We start from the raw sequence: 21476 nt of genomic DNA, 5'->3' as shown, positions 1-21476 counted from the left end.
TTGGCTTGTCAAGCAAGCATTGGCCGCAACATCAAGACCCTCCATACAGACGAACGTTCCAATGGCACATGGCGAGATTCCTCACGTGCTTGGCGACCTACGTGGAGGAGAGTTTGAATTCGAAAAACTTGTTGAAAAACAAGTGGGAATTCAATTAAGCTAATAATGTGGGAAAATTTTTGAATTCTCAAAAGCCCATGTTATACTTTTGCCTTAGCCCAACTCTATGATCCATGAAAATTCAGAAGGCATGTTTTTTGGAGGCCCACTAACAGATTCTCAAATGGGCTACCTTGCTAATGAATCAAGCCCAACAAGGTCTTGTATTTGATTGATATTAATCAAATGGATGCGTCCAATTTAAAATACTCAATATCTGGTAGCAGGACTGGCAATAGTACTCAAGTTGTGGCAAGAAGAAGCGAACGTCCTAAAAGACCATTAATCAGGTGAAACGAGAAATCAGGCTATGTCGCTCCCCCAACAAGATTAGTTCGAAACAAAAATGTGGAACATTGTGCCCTTCCTTCTGATGTGCCAGATTCCAAAAAACACGCTTGGAGGGGATGGAGACTACCCAAAATGTAGATTCAATTTTTTGAATCGCTAGACTAATAAAGGAACCTCAGAAATGGCAATATTTCAGAATTAGTTATTTGGTTTCTTCCCTTGCTTTGGGCAGGGCTTCTGTTTTATTTCTTTTATTTTCTTTTGGTCTTGTCTTTATTTAAGTATGTCTCCACTTCTACTGGAACATGTTTGTAGTCTTCTTATATTATTTAATGCATGTGATTTATTAATTTTTTCAAAAAAATATTATATTTTGAGCTAATGCTATTGGATCCTTATCCACTTTTTATTATAAAAAAAATGCTATTGGATCCAAGACTTTTTTGGTCAAATGCAATTATTTTATCTAATCTTTATTTAAAAAATTTAATTTAATCCAAATCATTTATAATTCAAAATAGCCAAATTTTTTTCTTTTCTTTTTTTTTTGAAAAAGGTGGATAAACCACTTCAATTAAAGAAAGAACGAGAACAAGAGTACATCACCCAGAGGGGGAAGAAAAGAGCAGACAAAACCAGCCACACACCCAAAACAAAACAAACCACAAGGAGTGGCAACCACATACAACCCCAGCAAGCACCAAAACGGCAGAGGAGACCTCCACCAGAGATCAGGACACCCCACCAACTAACCCGTGAATGGCTCCTGGATCCCATCAGCTGGCACGTCGCCACCTGAATCCTCCTCACGTGCATCTAAGAACTCCAGACTGCGACGAATGGCCGACGTCGCGAAGTCAAGCTTCTCCAGAGTATCCTCAGGTGCTGAAGAGAACCAGAATAAGAGCAGGTGATCAATTTTGTACAGAATAGCGTCAGAAGACATGGTAATAGCATTAAAAATGCAATCATTCCTAGCAAGCCAAATCGACCACACAATTGCTTTGATAATAAGATCCCGACCAACCCAGGCATGTCGGTCCGATCCCGCGACGCTAATCGCCCTCAAAGCAAAGCAATCCGGTCCCTCAGGGCATCCGGAAGCTGGAACAGGCGAGTAAAATACCCCCAAATATGTCTAGCAAATGAACACTGAAAAAAGAGATGATCCAGGTTTCAATCGCTAAAGTAACACAAGACACACGTCGCAGTAGGAAGCCGATTGCATCTCCTACGTTCAAGGTTGTCCATGGTGAGAACCTTATTTTGCCACACCAGCCAATTGAAGAGATTGATTTTCTTTGGACATAAGCCCCGCCAGAAGAAACTCGCAATCAGACATCGATGGCCGCCATCATTCAAGAAGCTATAGAAGGACTTGACCGAAAATATACCGCTACGTGTGAGCCTCCACCCTTTATTATCCCCACTAGATATCTCAGCCACTCTCACTTTGTCACAAATAGGGATAACATCTGCAATTGCTGAGAAAGGGTGATCCTCTAAAAGATACTCCAACTCACGGATAGTACCATTAGCATAGCGTGACTGCATGAAAGCATCTGGCCAGTAAAACATAGGTGCGCTCCCGTTCAACCAGCGATCTTTCCGAGCGTTTTACGCCTCGAAATTAATGCCATGTGAGACACAACCCCTAAACGCCGGCAGACAGTCGATAACCCCTTTCCAGAAGTAAGAAATTCTTCCCGAATACCTAGGAGACAAATTCCAACTTGAAACCCCATAATTAAATCGGACGACATCCGCACCACTCCAAGAATCATCCTTCAAGAATTTCCAACACCATTTACTCAACAGAGCCTGGTTAAAGCTTTTTAGGTCTAAAATGCCCCAACCCCCTTGATCGCGCGATCGACAGAGATTAGACCACCCCACCAACCGACATCGCGGGTGGTCGATGTCAGGCCCAGACCATAAAAAATCTCTACGGATCCGATTGATCTCCATGATGATCCAACAAGGCAAACGGAACAAGGACATCCAATATGTAGGTAGCGCAGACAAAACCGAATTCACCAGGGTGAGGCGACCGCCAATAGACAAGTGCTGCACCTTCCATGAGGAGAGTCGCCTTCTAATCTTCAAAATGAGCCCCTCCCAGTCTTGTTTTCTAGGTCTACGCCCCGCAATCGGAAATAGCCAAAATTTGACTCTACCTCCCTTTCACACCATTGACACTGTTGACGGATTATTTTAAACAAACAAAAAACAGACCACGGAGGTTAGTGACGGTAGTTGTCACTTGTCACGGATTATTTTTTAAAAAAAAACGAATGATTCAAAGGGCTACCTGGGCCCTTTGTATGACTTCTTTTTCTGCATTACTCTGCTGACTGTGGAAAAATTCTCTTGAGGAGAACCTTGATCAGTAGATGCCAAGGGAGGAACCAAATGACCGGAACGAAAATACACTAACAATATCCCCTTGCTAGCAATGCCTGTTTTCCTATACCTGCTGCCTCTGCTTCTACTACTACTAGTATTTGGACTTGCTGTTATATGCAGTGATGCAGCAGCACTTGTTCCCAATGTTGAACATCCTACAAATTGCATAGAGAGTGAGAGAGTGGCCCTTTTTTATTTCAAGAAGAACATTATTGATCCATACAACAATCTCTCTTCCTGGGTAGGACATGCCTGCTGTTCTTGGCATGGTGTTCAATGTGACAACACAACTGGCAACATTGTAGGACTGGCCCTGGGCCAGCAGGGATCAGTAATTTTCCATCTGCAGGGAGGTGAGATCTCTCCAACTTTGCTTGCTCTTCAACACTTGAATTATCTTGACTTGAGCGGGAATGACTTCAGAGGAACAAATGTTCCATCATTCATCAGCCATTTCAAGCAGTTGAAGTACCTCAACCTTGCCAGAGCTGGCTTTGGAGGACCTGTTCCTTCAAGTTTTGGAAATCTCTCTAGTTTACAGACTCTTGACCTCTCAGATAATTATGGAGTTTATGTTGATGATCCTTCTCATCAATGGCTTTCTCATCTTACTTCATTGCAACACCTTGTTTTCAGTGGTGTCACCTTTAGCAGTCACTCATCCAATAGTTTGTTTCTAGCTCTGAACAAACTTCCTTCCATAAATGAGATACGTCTGTCTGGGTGTCAGCTTCAAAGTATTCCTCCTTCCATTCCCCATCTGAACTTCTCATCTCTCTTATTTCTTGATCTCTCGTTCAATTCCATCAATTTCCCAGTTTTTGATCTCTCGTACAATTCTACCAATTTCCCAGTGCCTCCCTGGTTATTCAATCTCAAAAGCCTTGAATATCTAGATCTCAGTAACAATATTTTTGGGTCATCTATCTCTGCAGATTATTTGTCCAGTAATTTTAGTACTGTCTTACCTAAAGGCATAGGCAATCTTTGTAACCTGAAAACTCTTGATCTGTCCAACAGCAACATGGGAATGAGACTAGCAGAACTCAATTTTACTGGGTGTATTAAGGATAGTCTGACTCATTTGCATTTAAGCGATGCTAATCTTGATGGAGATATACCAGACTGGATGGGGGACATAAAAGATCTCAAGGTCCTTGATCTCTCAGAAAACTCACTCTCCGGCTCTTTGACTTCATCCATTGTGAGACTCTCCCTTTTGGAGACATTAAATCTTTTTTCAAACAAATTAAATGGCACTTTACCAGTGGAAATTGGAAAACTTACAGAGCTGGAAAGTTTGGATCTTGGTGAGAATCAGATGCGCGGTGCTATAACTGAAGCACACTTTTCTAATCTGCAGAAGTTAAATGTGCTTCGTATGCAGTCCAATTCATTCGTTTTCAATGTGAGTTCTAACTGGATTCCACCTTTTCTTCTCCAAGAATTGAGAATCAGGTCTTGTTCAGTGGGCTCAGAATTTCCAACATGGCTCCAGACGCAACACAAGTTGAATGTACTTGACATATCTAATACAGGAATCTCAAGCACTGTCCCAGACTGGTTTTGGAACCTGGTTAGCGTCAATCTTGCAGAGATGTACATGTCTGAAAATCAGATTGAGGGAATGCTGCCCAAGTTCTCAACTTCCATGCAGCTGAATACCATTGATCTTTCTTCCAATCGGTTCTATGGACCTCTACCAGGTTTTCTGGGTTCATCCATCTCCTACATAAATTTTTCCAATAACTCATTCTCAGGTTCTATCACTCAAATGATAACAGAGAACTTTCCGGCTATGTCACATAATGCATATTTGAAGCTCTTGCTGCTCTCAATGAACAAATTAAATGGCACTCTTCCCCTCTCGTTGTGTCAAATACAGGGACTACAAGTTCTTGATATCTCGAAAAACAATTTATCCGGTGAGCTACCAGATTGCTTGTGGAATTCGTCTGCTCTGTGGATTTGAATTTGTCAAACAACAATTTGACAGGAGCTATACCAGATTCAATATCTTATCTTCCTCAACTAGCTCAACTTCGCTTGAGCCATAACAAATTGTCTGGGGAAATTCCTGCCATACTGAAGAATTGCAGTCAACTTGAGGTTCTTGATCTCGGTTACAACAACTTTACTGGAAGTATACCAATTTGGGTTGGAAAAAGCTTATCAAGATTAGTTGTTCTCATCTTAAGAGCAAATACCTTTAGTGACCACATCCCACAGGAACTTTCTCAACTAAAGTATCTACAAATCCTTGATTTGTCACGCAATAATTTTTCAGGTCCCATCCCTGTGAGTTTTGGCAACCTCAGTGCCATGCAAAGCCTTTTCAATTCTGATCTTTTATGGTATGGTATTTTAGGAGTCCAAGATACAATAATGGTGGCATCCAACGGGAAAGAAAAGGAATATTCCCAGCGTCTTCTTCCATATGTGAAAATCATGGACCTCTCCAACAATGTGTTGACAGGGGGCATCCCTCAAGAGCTTGCAAGTTTGTATGGTCTACAGAGTTTGCACCTCGCAGGAAATCAGTTAGAAGGTGAGATCCCAGACAAGTTGGGTCAGTTACAACAACTTGAATCACTAGACTTGTCAAGAAACAAACTCTCTGGGAGCATACCTTCAACCTTCTCAAACTTGACATCCTTGAGCGACTTCAATGTATCTTATAACGACTTGTCAGGGAAAATACCATCAGGCAACCAGTTCAACACCTTCACAGACCCTTCCATTTATACTGGTAATCATCTTTGTGGATTCCCTTTAACTGACAATTGTACTAAAGGTGGCGGACCAATTCCGACAGAGCCAAGTGATCATGGAAATGAAGAAGATGATGATAAAGAGATGGTATGGATGTACATTGGATCCTTGTCAGGATTTGCAGTTGGATTCTGGACTATCTGGGGTGTCTTGATCTTCAAAAAGAAGTGGAGATACGCCTACTTTCGGTACACAGACACTTCTTGTGACAATATCCATGTCTGGGTTGTTGTCAACTTTGCGAGGATGAAGAGCAAGATCATGTCAAAGTCAAATCACTAGAGTTGTCTGTCTTCATCTGTGTAATTTTCTAGTTACTTGTCGACTTTGTAAAATAAATAAATAAATAAATAAGTAAAACTATAGGTGGAATTGAGATGTTTGTAAGAGGGATCAAGAAGAGAAAGAGATGAGAAGTTTAGCCGAAGAAAAGTCTTAATTGACTTTGAGTCAAGCCAGCAGACGTAGGACGCGTGGTGTAATAAATTTTTTGCGAAAAGAAAAAGTATGGGGTTTTAGTCTTTTGGTTGATAGGCAATTAATGTGACAGAGATGGATAGATTTGCAGCAACGAAATTTCCTCAAGAAGAAAAGTATAATAAGGAAGCAATAATGAATAAAGTCAATAGAGTCATTATTATGAGGTAGATTTGATATTAATTTTGCTTATATCTCTTATTATCATAAACCTCTGTTACAAACCAATAAACAATAAAATTATTTAAAATTTTATTTTATTTATTATTTATTTATCAAAATGAATAATTAAATGGATCCTATTGGGATCTAGCAATGGTTCAGCTTTGTATAATACAAACCATATTTTACATTACATATATAAATTGATAAATTTACCTAAAGAAACAAGAGATGAAAGAATTTTAAAATTTTAGCCAACACTAAAATAACCTAGTGACAAGAGACATTCTTTCCTTTATGGAGATAGCATGTTCAGTCTTTTGTAGTGGGTGCCTACGGTGGATCCCCCATGTTTAAGGTAAAGGCGTGTGGAACATTCAATACACACATGCACGCCCCTAGCTCACAGTAGCTTGTCCATTTAGTGAAAAAAATCAATTTTTTTAAAAGTTTATGTTGGGGTGGGTGGGGAGCTCGTTGAGCAATTTTATTGATAAAAACAAAAATTACAAGAGTTTAAAAGTCACAGACCAAAGCCAAAAAGGCAAATAAAATAAAATAAAACAAAATAAAGGAAAAAAACAGAAAAAACAAGAAACAAAGACTACAGAGAAAAGTGAAATTACAAACTAACTCCAGATTTGATGACTTGCTTCATGAGCCATCGCGGAAGGTCCTTACCCTGATGAAAAAGAGTGAGAGCATAGGAGTTAACTCCTTGAACTGCCAAATCATTAGCGACTGCCATCCAAGCCTTAGGTATAATGCAAACTCGCGGGAGATCTAAGCTTGAGAGATAATCATTAATACTAATAATCAGCGGATTCAAACGCCAAGCATGAGGAGCGCAACCAGTTTTGATGATGTTATAAAGCTCAGTACAAGCAATGAAGATTGTTTTAACTTGAAGGTCTGACGCATGAAGGCTTCCAAGAGCAGCCAAAAGAGCTAAGGATTCAGCTTCAAGATTTGTTTCTACATAATTATTGCAGCACCCTGCACAGATAAGCTGGGAGTAACCATTAGTAAGATAAAAACCAGCTCCATGAGTATTGGTCTCTCTATTTCCCATTAAAGTAACAAAAAGAAAAGGACTATCAGTGATGGAAAAATTGCTTAGAATGAGTTACTTGCCAAAATAAAAAGAAGAGGATTGAGTGTACTCCCTGACATGATTAATTGCTTTGATGGGAATGGAATGAAAATCAGGAGCTTCTTGTCGAAAAATAAGGTTACACCGAGCCTTCCAGATAAGACAAGAAGTGACCACGATTATAGGCTGGGCTCGCAAGTCATAATCAGGATTATTCGGAGACAACCAGTTACCAGTTGAAAACCCTTCATTAAAAACAATTTGCTTACCAATAACATTACTGACCTAATACCAAACAAGCTGAGTTTTGGGACAATTGTTGAATAAGTGTTCAGTATTTTCAAAGTCAAGATTACAAAACTGGCAAAAAGTTTAAGCACCAAGATTCAACCTGTGAAGATACTCATAAGTTTTAATACCATTATGTAAGAGTACCAAATGAAATGTTTGGGCATGGGAGCAATAGACAGGCGCCAAATATTGCCCCAACCATTCCAAGGATCTTGATTACCAACCGAGTTGTTAAAATGGGCATAAACCATTGAAGTCAGCTTATGATTTTTGGCTTTGGGATACCAAACCCATTTATTATTAGGACAGTTACTTACCTTGTTGATTTGCAGATAATCAAAATTCAAGGAGTCACCAAAGATGATGTTCAACAGAGGAACATTCCAACCATCAGCCATAATCAAATTAGACATACTCAATTGATCAAAATCCACATGCATATTAAGATAGGTAGGTTTAAAAGCTAAAGGGATTTCGAAATACCAAGAATCAAACATTAAATTAGTACTAGCAGGATTAAATTGATGGAGCCAAAGTTGAGGTTTAATAATGTTTGCGTTATGCCAAAGACCTCTAAAAAACCAAGAGCAGTTCGCAGGAATAGTATCAGTCCAGAAGTTAACCTGCCCATACTTACTGATAAGAATGTCCACCCAGATAGCATCATGGTGATTAAGATAGCTGATAACATTTTTTGCCATTAAAGAGATTTTGGAAGCACACAAATTCCAGATCGAGAGACCCCCCTCAATGTATTTAAGTGTAATATCTGTCCAACTCACTGAGTTCATACCTTTTCTATTGCCACTCTTAGACCAGAAGAAAGATCTAGCAGCCTTAGTGATACCATCAAGAATTGTATCAGGAACAGGGTACACAGACAAATAATACACAGTAGTGGACATTAAAATAGAGTTGATAAGGATTGCCTTGCCAGCCATAGAGATTTTGGTATGTTTCCAAGAGGACAGAATGTTTTCAGTTTTAGCAATCAATTTGGTAAAATTTGAAAGCAATAATCTCTTGGGGGAGATCGGCATCCCTAGATAAGTTAAAGGAAAATTGCCAATATTGAAACCAAGAATGGAACAGATACTCTTTTTGGGTCTAGAGTTGAACATGGTTAGAAAATAAATATCAGATTTGGATTTATTAGCACGTTGACCTGTAAGTTTTCCATAGATAGAGAGACATAAATTGATGTTACGGGCAACCTTTCTAGAAGCTAAGGTAATAAGAATTAAATCGTCTGCATACATAAGATGATTGAAATTTCTACTGAGGGGGGAGTTAAATCCAGGAATCATATTCGGTTGCATTGCGAAGTTAAGGAGAGCAGTTAAATTTTGCGCAGCAAGAATAAACAGATATGAAGAAATAGGATCCCCCTGACGAAGGCCTCTGGATGAGTTAAACCAGACAGTAGGTTGTTTGTTAATCAACAGAGAAAAAGAGGCAGACCTAAAGCAAGTTTTAACCCAAGAAATCCATTTGCTAGGAAAATTCATCCGATAAAGAGTGGCAAGAATTGCATTCCAACTCAAAGTATCATAGGCTTTTCTATATCCAATTTCACTAACATCCTAGGGGGGTATGCAAACTCTCGATCCATCGAATGCACAATGCACAACCTCTTGAAGGGCAATAATATTATCAAAAGGATTCTGATTAGCGATAAAACCACATTATTCTCTACCAATTAATCGAGGCAGCACAGACTTGAGACGATTCGCTAAAAGTTTGGAAATAATTTTGTAACAAACATTACATAAAACTCTAAAAGACATTTGGGTCAATCTCTTTAATGACTGTAACTTTACCTGGATAACCATTAGATAGTTCACCCAGAATGTTTTTGACAGGACTTGTTTTTTCGAATATCAACCTCCTCCGAGATGCTTCCTTTCTTAACTTCCATCCCAGACTGTTTAAGTGATCAAGAGGATGTTAAACCTTGGAATCTGGAAAAACAAATGGAGGTTTCTCAGCTCAATCATTTTATAAATTCCTTATAGATGAAGGAACTAGCAGTGCGTTATACCCATCTTTTTGGAAACTGAACTGTCCTAGCAAAATCACTCTCTTCTATTGGCTAGCTTGTGAAAATAGAATCCTAACCATGGATAATCTAGCCAAAAAAGGCTGCACCACGCAAATTGCGACAGACACCTGTGTTTTATGTCATAGAGCCTCATAATCGGCAGAGCATCTTCTTTTAAACTGTGATTTTATAGATAGGATTTGGGCTTTCTTTAAACAAATCTTAAATTTACAATCTCATTCAAAGTTATTTCTGAGGTTTTGTCTTCCTGGATTTCCTCCATAGGGGTTCGACATCAAACCATGTGGGATTTACTGACCAGGGCAATTTGTTGGAACATTTGGCTTGAAAGAAATAAGCGCATCTTTACTTTTCATGCTTTGACTTCACATTCAGTAATTATTAAAATTATTCACATGTTTTTGGATTAGACTTCTGCAGCTAGGGACCCGCTCCAAGTTCTGGCGGACTCCACTCAAAAGTTGAAGCGCTCGCTAGTCTTCCTGAATGCAGGGCCAGGGGGAAACCCTAGCGTCACCGAGTAGTCACCTTGAGATTTCACGGACATTTTGGCAATCTGAGTAGATCTTTGTTACCTTCTAGTGGACACTTTCTGCTCAGCTATGTTTCCCCCCTCCTTCTCTTCTTCGTGTGTCTATGTTGGTTTTGTTGTTCCCTTAAGGGTTTATCATCTCTGGTGACAAACTCCTTTTATGGCTTCCTTGTCTTTTATTTTTTGTTGTACTAGTCGTACTTGTTTGTTTGCTACTCTTTTTTCAATAAATTTATGGTTTATCCATTTTTATAAATAATAATAATAATAATAATCAATAAGATAGTTTTTATGAAATATAAACAAGCAATTTTGAAGAGGAGACTTATATCTAATTCATAAAAAATGGGAATACTAACGCTTTATTATGACAATGATACATATTTGACTGCTTTAACTTCAAATTTATTTTTTTATTTTTTTATTTTTATTTTTTTTTGAAAAGATGGATAAATCACATGCATTACTAAAATGAAAAAACACAGTTACAAAAAATCTACTAGCTGTGGAAAGAGACTAGGAACAACAAAGAAAAAACAACAGAAAACAAAAACATATGAAAGATAGGCCGGCATAGGGAAACTCCTGCCTGATGGAGTGGAGACAAGGAACAACTAGCCTTCCTCCTGATTCAGTCCTCCCCACCTAACACAATTGGTCCTCCGGCAATGTTCACCCAAGGCTCAATCAACTTTAAACTACGCCGAACGCTAGAGATAGGAACATCTAATTTCCCTCGTTTAGCTCCAGAGACCATGATTATAGGTGGCTCCTCGTCAGTAACAATCAAATCAGCGTCTTCAACCCTGGGCTCTAGGTAATTCCAACTACACTGGCTGTTGGAGGTGGCTACTTCTAGCTTTGCCCAAGCAATTTCCAAATTTAATTTTTGAGTTGAAATTCAAGTTGTAGGGAAAGACATTTTTTTTCTTGCTACTTGAATTTTAGATATGTTCTATCTAATTTTATTCCATCATAATTGACATTTTTTTAAATAAATTATTTTTTTATAAGGTTGATAAGCCACTGTGGATTAGGGTGCCTTGCATTGACACATCGGAGATAGCTCCTCAATGCTCATCTAGCTAGTCAGCCTAGTAAAGAAATGTGCATTGTACATTATTAGGGTGCCTTGCATCGCCACATCAGAGATAGCTCCTCAATGCTCATCTAGCTAGTCAGCCTAGTAAAGAAATGTGCATGCATAGGTGCGAAGTTAATTCGCTTAACTCACACCATATGTACCCCCACATAGTAGAGGAACATGATTAATCTTTTATGCACACTTCCAGAAGATTGACCATAGGTTCCTTCCCACACGAAGGACACTTGCTGTTTAACTGGGAAATCATTGGCTACGGACATCATTATTAATTATCAAACACTACTTTAATCCAAAAGTAAGTATTTGAATTTGCATGTCTTAGTCAAGCATAATACTCTTTTGTGTGTGTATATATATATACTTTTCTCGATTGGAGAAAATTTCTGTGCGAAAGATTAGCTCATCCTAATTGATTGATGTTGATGTATGAACAGGAGCGAAGCTAGAAATTGTAGGATAGAGGGGGTGAATTGCAAAAAAAAAAAAAAATGAATTACTAAAAAATTTTATAAATTTTGTAAAAATTTATTTATATGTTAATTTATAGTTTAGTTTATAAAAATAAAGGGTCAAACAATAAATTTTTATAAAAACTCTATTAAAAATATAATTTTATATATTACATAAACTAATTTGTAAAAAATCAAAAACTAAAACATAGATTTTTTTTAATATATATATATATAGAATACGTAAAGTAATTTATAAAATATCAATACAATAAGTAATAAATTTTTATAAATATATTTTTTTAAAAATTATTATGTTTTAAATTGTATATTAATTTGTAAAAAAAATGATTTTGGTTAGCTTTGGATAAGAAATTGTTTTACAAGCCCAGCAGTGGTGGAGCCCTGCTCCCATGCCGGTGATGTTGTCCGGCAAGATCGCCCACGGGTGCTATCGCGAAGAACTGATGGTTTCTCTGGTGTACGGGACGGACCAACAGTCAAGAAATGGCTCAGTCAGAGAAGCAGAAGAGATCAGGGAGAACCGACTGGTCATGGTTGCGCGGCTCGAGGGGTAGACGTGTCGAGTGTTGGCTACCTTGGCAATATCCAAAAGCAAGGACAGGTGTTGAGCATGACGGGTTTAAGAGAAGGAACTCCATGGTGGTTAGAGCTGCTGATGTGGATCTTCTTTATCAATGTCAAATGGCAAAGGGGGCTTTCTCTCGCGAACCTCGGGAGATGTTGGTGGACCCATTAGAGTTGGATGTTGGACTGAATCACTGCTCAAGCCCAGGGAAATCTAAGGCTTCTCTTGATCAGGAATTGTTGAATCCTTTAATCTTGTGTGAAGCGGGCTGTCTGTTGGGCCAGATTAATGTGTCAAGAAGCTTAGTGCTTATCTCTGAACCTGGGCCTGGAAGTGGGCCGGCTGCGGTGGATGCGGAGAGGGACTCACTTAAGCATGTGGGGGATCCATTGGAAAGAGGCGTTCAAGCAGCCAAATTTGTTTGTCCATTGGAAGGAGGTTTACTGGCAAATGAAAAGGAATTTCCTAGGGAGGATTTTGTTAATGAGTCGGCCTTAACCACTATGTCTCCTCTATTGGGCTTTAAATGGCAATACTTGAAAGAGTATTGGGCCTTGGTGCATGTTTTGGCAAAATCAGTGGATGGTGTCACTCATAAGGAGATAGTGAAGGTGGGAGACGAGATTGCTTATTTTTAATCTTCTCATAAGAAGATTGTGAAGATGGGAGATGAGGCTAGTGGGGCTCCCACAGGTGTGGAGGCGCAAGATAGGATCGCGGGCTAGATCTTCTTTTCTCTTTTGGGTGGGTTTTGGAGTGCCCGGCATTCTTCTTGTTTGGTTCTCGTTGGTTTGTCCTTTGTGTTTTTGTTGTTGTACCACATCTAGTGGTCTGGTGTTATTGTGTTTTCGGGCGTTTGTTATTTTGTTTTTCCTACTTTTTAACTGAAGTGGTTTATCCACCTTTTCAAAAAAAAAGAAATTTTTTTAGAAAATTATTATGTTTTAGACTATATTTTATCATAGATGGGGGCCTTTGATGCCGCATAACACCCATCCTCTTAAAGAGGGGTTATCCCCAAAAAATTAACATGTTTAATTGGCTGGCTTGGAATAACAAAATCCTCACTCTTGAAAATCTCTGTTACAGGAGATGCAATAGACTCCCTACTACCACTTGTGTCCTCTATCATGCTGATATCGAAACGGTGAACCATCTCTTCATTCATTGTCCCTTTGCGAAGAATGTTTGGCTACACTTTGGTCAGACACTTAGATAGACCCAAACCCTACAATCTTTGGCGGATCTGTGGGCAAATAGGTCTCGTAATCTTCGATCTGCTCATAGATTAGCTTGGTCTCTTCTAGACAAAGCAATCACGTGGCACATTTGACTTGCTAGAAATGTCTGCATGTTTAATTTCAATTTAATTCCTCTTGCTTCTATTATTTTAAAAATTAGTCATATGTTTTTCTTTTGGGTCTTTGCAGCTCCTGCAGCTAAAAAACAAAAACTAGAACAAGCGACAATAGCGGTTAGGAGAAGCATCCAGTTCACAGGGCCTTCCATGCGAGATGATCGCAACCCTGACATGCAGGTTCCAGATCTTTTGACTGGTTCTTGATTCAGTGTTTGCTTGATTACCCGGGTAAGAGTGCCTTCTTGAGGCTCGGGTGATCTTTTTGTTATTTTTGTTAGCAGTTTTATATCTCTTGGACTATGTACATTTTCTCTCTTGTACTTTACTTGTGTTTGTGTTTCCACTCTAGTGGAATCGACATGGTGTGTTTCAGTTAATAAATTTGCTTGATTACCCGGGTAAGAATGCCTTCTTGAGGCTCGGGTGATTTTTTTATTATTTTTGTTAGCAATCTTATATCTCTTGGACTATGTACCTTTTCTCTCTTGTACTTGTGTTTGTGTTTCCACTCTAGTGGAATTGACATAGTGTGTTTCAGTTTTTTTTTTTTAATAAATTTGAAGTTTATCCTAAATTAAAAAAAACCTTAAAAAATAAAAAATAAATAAATAACAGACACACAGAGAGAGAAAGAGAGAGAGAGAGAGAGAAGCAAAATACAGCCATAACATCTCCCAAATTGAAGTGGCAATGTCTGTCCTGCTATATGCACTGTTGGTGTTCCTATTTGGGCGTGCTTTGCATCGCAGTGATGCAGCAGCTCTTTTTGTTCCCAAGATTACTGAACATGCTGCTGGTAATAGCATAGAGAGTGAGAGAATGGCACTTCTTGACTTCAAGAAGAGCATTTCTGATCCAAACAACAGGCTCTCATCTTGGGCGATGGGACAAGACTGCTGCTCATGGGAAGGAGTCCGTTGTGACAACATCACTGGCAACGTTATTGGACTGGAACTTGGGGAGCATGACTTGCAGCTGAAAGGTGAGATCTCTCCATCTTTGCTTCAACTTCAACACTTGAATTACCTTGACTTGAGTCATAATTACTTCTACGGAACAACCATTCCGTCATTCATCAGCCAGTTGAAGGAGTTGAGATACCTTGACCTCTCTTATTCTTACTTTAGCGGACCCATTCCTGCTAGTTTTGGAAATCTCTCCAATTTGCTCACTCTTGATCTGTCGGAGAATGTTCTTTTTATTTCTGACCCTGTAGACCATGAATGGCTGTCTCATCTTACTTCATTGCAACACTTGTATATGAGTGGTGTCACCTTTGGGAGTAACTCATCTAGCAAAAGCTTGTTTTTAGCCTTGAACAAGCTTCCTGCCATAGAGGAGATAGGTCTGTCTCGGTGTCAGTTTGAAAGTATTCCTCTTTCCATTCCCCCATCTAAACTTCTCAAGTCTCTCAGTTCTTGATCTATCAAACAATTACATCGATTTTTTTCAGTGTCTCTATGGGTTTTTTTGATATCAAAAAGCCTTGAACATCTAGATCTCAGTAACAATCATATTCGGTCCAGTAATTCTTCTGCTACTGGCATAGCCAAAAAGCATAAGCAGTCTTTGTAACCTGAAGAGGCTTGATCTGTCGGACTGGCACATGAGCATGAGACTAGCTGAGCTCATTTTTACTGGGTGTCTTAAGGATAGTCTGACTCATTTTGCATTTAAGCGATGCCAATCTTGATGGAGATATACCAGACTGGATGGGGGACATCAAGAATCTCAAGGGTTCTTGATCTCTCACAGAATTCACTCTCCGGCTCTGTTCCTTCATCCCTTGCATCACTTTCTTTTATGGAGGAATTACACCTTTCCTCAAACAAATTAAATGGCACACTATCAGTGGAAATTGGAAAAACTTGCAGAGTTAGAAGTTTTTGGATCTTGCTGAGAATCAGATGAGTGGTATTATAACTGAAGCACACTTTTCAAATCATGAAAAGTTAGACACGCTTGATATGGCCTTTAATTCATTCGTTTTCAATGTGAGTTCTAACTGGATTCCACCTTTTCTTCTCCAAGTATTGAGAATCTACTGTTGTTCAGTAGGTCCAGAATTCCCAACATGGCTCAAGACGCAACACAAATTGAATGTACTTGACATATCTAATACAGGAATCTCGAGCAGCGTCCCAGACTGGTTTTGGAACCTGATCAGTGTCAATCTTACGAGTTTGTCCATGTCTGAAAATCAGATTGAGGGAATGCTCCCCAAATTCTCAACTTCCATTCAGTGGAAAACTATTGATCTTTCTTCCAATCGGTTCTATGGACCTCTACCGGGTTTTCTGGGTTCATCCATCTCCTCCATAAATCTTTCCAATAATTCATTCTCAGGTTCTATCTCTCACATGATAGCAGAGAACATGCTGGCTCTGTCACGCAATCCATTTTCCAGTGTCTACCTCTCAATGAACAAATTAAATGGCACCGTTCCCAGCTCATTGTGTCCAATCAAGGGACTTCAAAGTCTTGGTATCTCGGATAACAATTTATCTGGTGAGCTACCTGATTGTTGGTGGAATTCAACTAAGTTATCGCAGTTGGATTTGTCAAACAACAAGTTGACTGGAGGTATACCTGATTCAATATCTTATGCTTCTCAACTAATGCAACTTCGATTGAGCCACAACAAATTATCTGGGGAAATCCCTGCCTCATTGAAGGATTGCAGTCAACTTGATGTTCTTGATCTCAGTTACAACAACTTCACTGGAAGTATACCAATTTGGGTTGGAGAAAGTCTATCAAGATTAGTTGTTCTCATCTTAAGATCAAATACCTTTATTGGTCACATCCCAGAGGAAATTTCTCAACTCCAAATATGTACAAATCCTTGATTTGTCACACAATAATTTGTCAGGTCCCATCCCTGAGAGTTTTGGCAACTTCAGTGCGATGCAGACGCTTTTCAAGTCTGTTTTTTTACATTGAATGGCATTTTAGGAGCTGGAGATACCATAGTAGTGGCATCCAGGGGAAAAGAAGAGGAATATTCGGAGCACCTTCTTCCATATTTGAAAATCATGGACCTCTCCAACAATGCGTTGACAGGGGACATCCCTGAAGAGCTTGCAAGTTTGTATGGTCTGCAGAGTTTGCACCTCGCCAGCAACCACTTAGAAGGTGAGATCCCAGACAAGTTGGGTCGGTTACAACAACTTGAATCACTAGACTTGTCAAGAAACAAACTCCTTGGGAGTATACCTTCCACATTCTCAAACTTGACATCCTTAAGCGACTTCAATGTATCGTATAACAAATTGACAGGAAGAATACCATCAGGCAACCAATTCAACACCTTGACAGACCCCTCCATTTACATTGGTAATCATCTTTGTGGATTCCCTTTGACTGATAATTGTACTAAAGGTGGTGGACCAAATCAGGAAAAGCCAAGTGATCATGGAAATGAAGAAGATGATGGTAATCAGATGGTATGGATGTACATTGGATCCTTGTCAGGATTTGCAGTTGGATTCTGGACTATCTGGGGTGTCTTGATCTTCAAAAAGAAGTGGAGATATGCCTACTTTCGGCACACAGACACTACTTGTGACAATATCCATGTCTGGGTTGTTGTCAACTTTGTGAGGATGAAGAGCAAGATCATGTCAAAGTCAAACCACTAGAATTTTCTGTCATCATCTGTGTAATTTTCTAGTATAACTATAGTCTGGTGTTGTGTAATATATTATCTGCTATATTATTTAATAACAAATATGCATATCACAGCTGCTGTATTTTGAACCATATTCATCACACCTCTTCTTCTTCTTCTTCTTTACTTGTTGATTTGCGGCCTCATCTTCGTCATTGGTAATCCTATCATTCAGGTTTGGTTTTCCTTCCCTCTAAATTGAAATTTTTTGGATTTGAATGCAAAATGTTGAAAAAAATTTGAATTTTGGATTTAGATGGAGTGATTATTCAGTCGATTAAGTTGTTGACATATAGAAGAAGATTTGCCTCCGGTGCTGAGGTTAGCCTGGAGGTGCAAGATGGGCCGATCCAGCCCGGTGCGGCCCGAGCACTGTATGTGCTCGGGCCAGCCCGGCCCGGCTTGCAATCGTGCCGGGCCGGCACGGCCCACCATGCACAGGGGGGTCGGCCCAGGCCAGCTGGGCCGGGCCGGCCGGCCGGCCCGCTTTTTTTTTTTAATATTAAATTATTTAAATTCTTTAAAAATATTGTAAAAATTGTAAAAAATACTTTAAAAATACTAAAAAAATATGGAATTTTTAAAAAAATCTAAATATCATAAAATATAAGTTTCTTGATTGTAAAAAATATACAACACATAAAGACTATAGAAAAAATAATTAAAAAATATGCAAAAAAAATTGAATTTACATGAATACAAAAAGATAAACTTTTTTTAAATTTAACATAATATTAGAAAAATAAAATTACATAGAAAAAAATAGAGATAAACTAAAAAAATAAATTACAAATAGATATAGGAAAAAATTGCCATTTATTTAAAAAAACTATGAGGACAACTTAGAAAAATGACAAACTTGAAAACAATTTAGAAAATTACAAACTTGAAAACAATTTAGAAAATTACAAACTTCAAACTTCATTTGATTAATCTATTTCTTCATCAATACGGGTTGAAGTCGAATGCTCGGATGGTGTAAGGCCTCTCCCGTGATCACTACCTTCTTCATGTATTTGTTGTTCTTAGTAACTCTATCTTCCGCTTCTAACCAATCCTTCAAACATATGCACATTTGCACTGTTTCTTGGTTCATGCGGCTCCTCTTATCATCGAGTCACCTTTTTCCTCAAGACTAAAAACAAGACTCAACGCTCATCGTAGACATCGGTGGAGTTAGTAGATCACGTGCCATGGTGGCTAGCACGGGATAGTTATGTTCTTGTTGTTTCCACCACGAGAAAATATTAAAGTTATTAATTTCTTCGGTAGTAAGAAAATCATTAAAATTATTATTTAAAAAAAGATTTAATTCATGCAAAGAACTAGTACTAGAAGAAGAAGAAGAAGAAGAAGAAGAAGAAGAAGAAGCACTTGTAGATTTTCTTCTAATCATATTTATAAGATTGGCCGGACATTTAGTTTTGGAAAGTGAAGAAGAATTTTCAAAATCTCCGGCAAAAGTAGAAGCTCGTCGATTTCCATATGTATGGTTATATTCATTATACATATCATGAAGCAAAGAACGATATTCATCTTTGAAAATTGAATGATCAAGTCCCATGTTTTCATCATAAGAATCAAGCATACAAAAAGTACCATCAATTTTAAAACGGGGATCAAGAAACATAGATAAAACGGGATGCTCCCATACTAGGGGATTCAGTAACATGCTCAGGCTCAAGTTGTGAATCATCAAAATTTCCGGAGTTGTTTTCATTAAAAAAAAAAAATGGTGTATCAAAAGGAAAATTGGGAGAGCCGGCCATTATAAAAAATAAAAAAAGGTTTAGGGTTACCTCAACCTTGATGATGTAAATTTAATTCGTGGTTTTCTTGAAAAGTCCGAATTGATGAACTGATGAAAAGGTGGGGGAATTGTCAGATTGATGAAACACTTGAGCCGGATTTGATAAACTTCAAATCTTGAACTTGAAGAGATTGAGAACTAAGAGAGCTTGGAGTCTTCAATGCTTGAGAGATTAGAACAAGAATGAGTAATTTGGTGTGGAGAAATATGTAAGTGTTTGAGGGGTATTTATAGGTTATTTAAATTTTTCTAATTCTCAAAATACCCTTGTAAACTAGCCGTTTATTGTTGTTAAAAAGGGTAAAAAAGTAATTATATTTTAAAAGTCTAAAAATAAATCTTTAAAAAGCTCAACTGTTTTATAGTTGTTAAAGGCCATAAACGCTATGTTTTCCAATATTTAAATTAGTTGGGAAACAAATACAAAAAAATAAAAACTGGGCGTGGCCGTGCCGACCTGCAACGTAATGGCGGGCTGTGCTGGGCTGGCCCGCGTGCTTGGGCCAGCCCAGCCCAGCCCAGGCGGGCCGCGGGCCGTGCCGGCCCGCGGGCCACCAAAGTGTGGCCTGGCACTGTAGCTGGCCGTGCCAGGCCAGGCACGGCCCAGTTTGCACCTCTAGGTTAGCCCTTTGTTTTTATAACTCCAAAGTTGCGGCCTTTGGGTTCCCAAAAGTTAGGTTTCTTGAGACTTTTTCAGGCTGCTCAAGAGGAGGCTAACCCTCAGAGCATGGCGTCACTCCGGTGGAATACGAGCTCTGAGGTTTCATGTATGATTAAAAAAGCCAAGGCTTTTGCGCTTGAACTTGGATTCCCTTGCTCGGAATGGGTAATTATTGTTAAAATGAGTTTTTTTAATTTAATGGTGGCAGTTGGTTGCTATAGCTTTTACAGTGGATAAATTTTAGAATGCTTGTAGAGAACTTTTTAGTCCACTTGTTTGAAGCTAAGATTGATTTCTCATGTAATGCAAGTTCTACTTTAACAGGCTTGAGGAAGCTAGGGGTCAGAGCATGTTGATGAATATTGAGTTACTCTGTGTGAGTTTAATGAAGTTTTTAACATGTTTTAGTGAGATGCTTATTGTTGATTATGATTTATATAACGCAAGCATACGCTATCGCAAACAAGTAATATAATGATAAGAGAGTATCGTTCCCACGAGGATTGAGCTTATTAATTACCAAAATTACTAACCCTAATTCTACTTGATTAATGAAATTGAAGAAGTTTAATTTAGAAAATCTAATTCAAGGACTAGAGAGAGAGATAGAGATAAGGAGAAGTCAATGTCAAGAGATTCTAGGGTTTCCGAGTTCACCTAGACTAATTCCACCTAGATCATCTAATTCAATCAATCAATGTTTGCTTCTTATGTTGTCATCAAATTTTCCTAAATTACATATTGATCTTTCTCAAGCATCAATAGCATATTCCACTAGATAAGTTAACATCACCTCTGAGATAACTGTGAACCTATGGAACTCATTAAGCTCTAGAAATTTATAATGATGCATACAACCTCATAAATATCTCTATCTTATGATGATTGTACAATATTTCAACCAAGACCTAATTCAATTATCACCTCTCAGTCTCAAATCAAATTAATAATCATGCAATTGGTGATCAAGCAATCACAAGCATTAAGCATAGATTAAAATATCCAACATAGTCTTGAAACAAGCATAAATTAAATTAAACAAAGATGAATCTAGGGTTTCATAGTCTGGCTACATCGTAGCCCTAGAAAAAGTATTTAGAACATAATAATTGCAAAGTTCGACATATTAATAAGGTTCATCATCAAATGAACAAAGAAAAACTAAAAACTAAAGCCTGGCAATGAATCCGCGCTGAATCTTTGCTCCCAGTCTCTTGATCTCCGAAATTCCTCCCCCCTTTTCGTCTCAACGCTATCCTCTTTTATAACATAAAAATCGGGGCAGCGCCTAGGCGCTATAGTTTCTGTTTTGCACCCCTTAATGTTGTAGCGCCTAAGCGCTGCATGCTAGCGCCTAGGCGCTAGATTTTCTATTTTGCTTGTTCCCTCTTCGTTGAAATTTTGCTCTTCTTTCTCCAATCTTGTGCCTTTACATGTTCTTCCTTCGAATCATTCTCTTTCTTTCCTACAATGCAATAATACTAAAATTAGGAGTAAAAATTGGTTTAAAAATAATTCAAAATTTAATTCATTACGAGTTAAAGAATGTCTATATATTAAGTGCAAATTATACTCATCACTTATGAG

The 21476-nt window shown here is 38.5% G+C and overlaps 3 protein-coding genes across 3 annotated transcripts; all 3 read left to right on the top strand.

The window, feature by feature from the left end:
* Positions 1-2905: 2905 nt before the first annotated feature.
* On the top strand, positions 2906-5910 carry LOC120257565 (receptor-like protein EIX2). The gene is made up of 2 exons (XM_039265021.1): positions 2906-4616; positions 4853-5910. The coding sequence occupies exons 1-2, from the start codon at positions 2906-2908 to the stop codon at positions 5908-5910; spliced, it is 2769 nt and encodes a 922-aa protein (XP_039120955.1).
* Positions 5911-14406: 8496 nt separating this feature from the next.
* On the top strand, positions 14407-16597 carry LOC120257564 (receptor-like protein EIX2). Its single transcript, XM_039265019.1, has 4 exons — positions 14407-15154; positions 15233-15319; positions 15427-15485; positions 15873-16597. The coding sequence occupies exons 1-4, from the start codon at positions 14439-14441 to the stop codon at positions 16595-16597; spliced, it is 1587 nt and encodes a 528-aa protein (XP_039120953.1). The 5' UTR covers positions 14407-14438.
* Positions 16598-16744: 147 nt separating this feature from the next.
* On the top strand, positions 16745-17570 carry LOC120257560 (receptor-like protein EIX2). Its single transcript, XM_039265017.1, has one exon. It carries the CDS (start codon positions 16784-16786, stop codon positions 17387-17389), a length of 606 nt encoding a protein of 201 aa, XP_039120951.1. The 5' UTR covers positions 16745-16783; the 3' UTR covers positions 17390-17570.
* Positions 17571-21476: the final 3906 nt, after the last annotated feature.

The sequence above is a fragment of the Dioscorea cayenensis genome, unplaced genomic scaffold, assembly GCF_009730915.1.
Source record: "Dioscorea cayenensis subsp. rotundata cultivar TDr96_F1 unplaced genomic scaffold, TDr96_F1_v2_PseudoChromosome.rev07_lg8_w22 25.fasta BLBR01002186.1, whole genome shotgun sequence".
Lineage (NCBI taxonomy): Eukaryota > Viridiplantae > Streptophyta > Magnoliopsida > Dioscoreales > Dioscoreaceae > Dioscorea > Dioscorea cayenensis.
The sequence above is the reverse complement of the archived record's forward strand: the minus strand, read 5'-3'. Positions and strand labels throughout refer to the sequence as shown.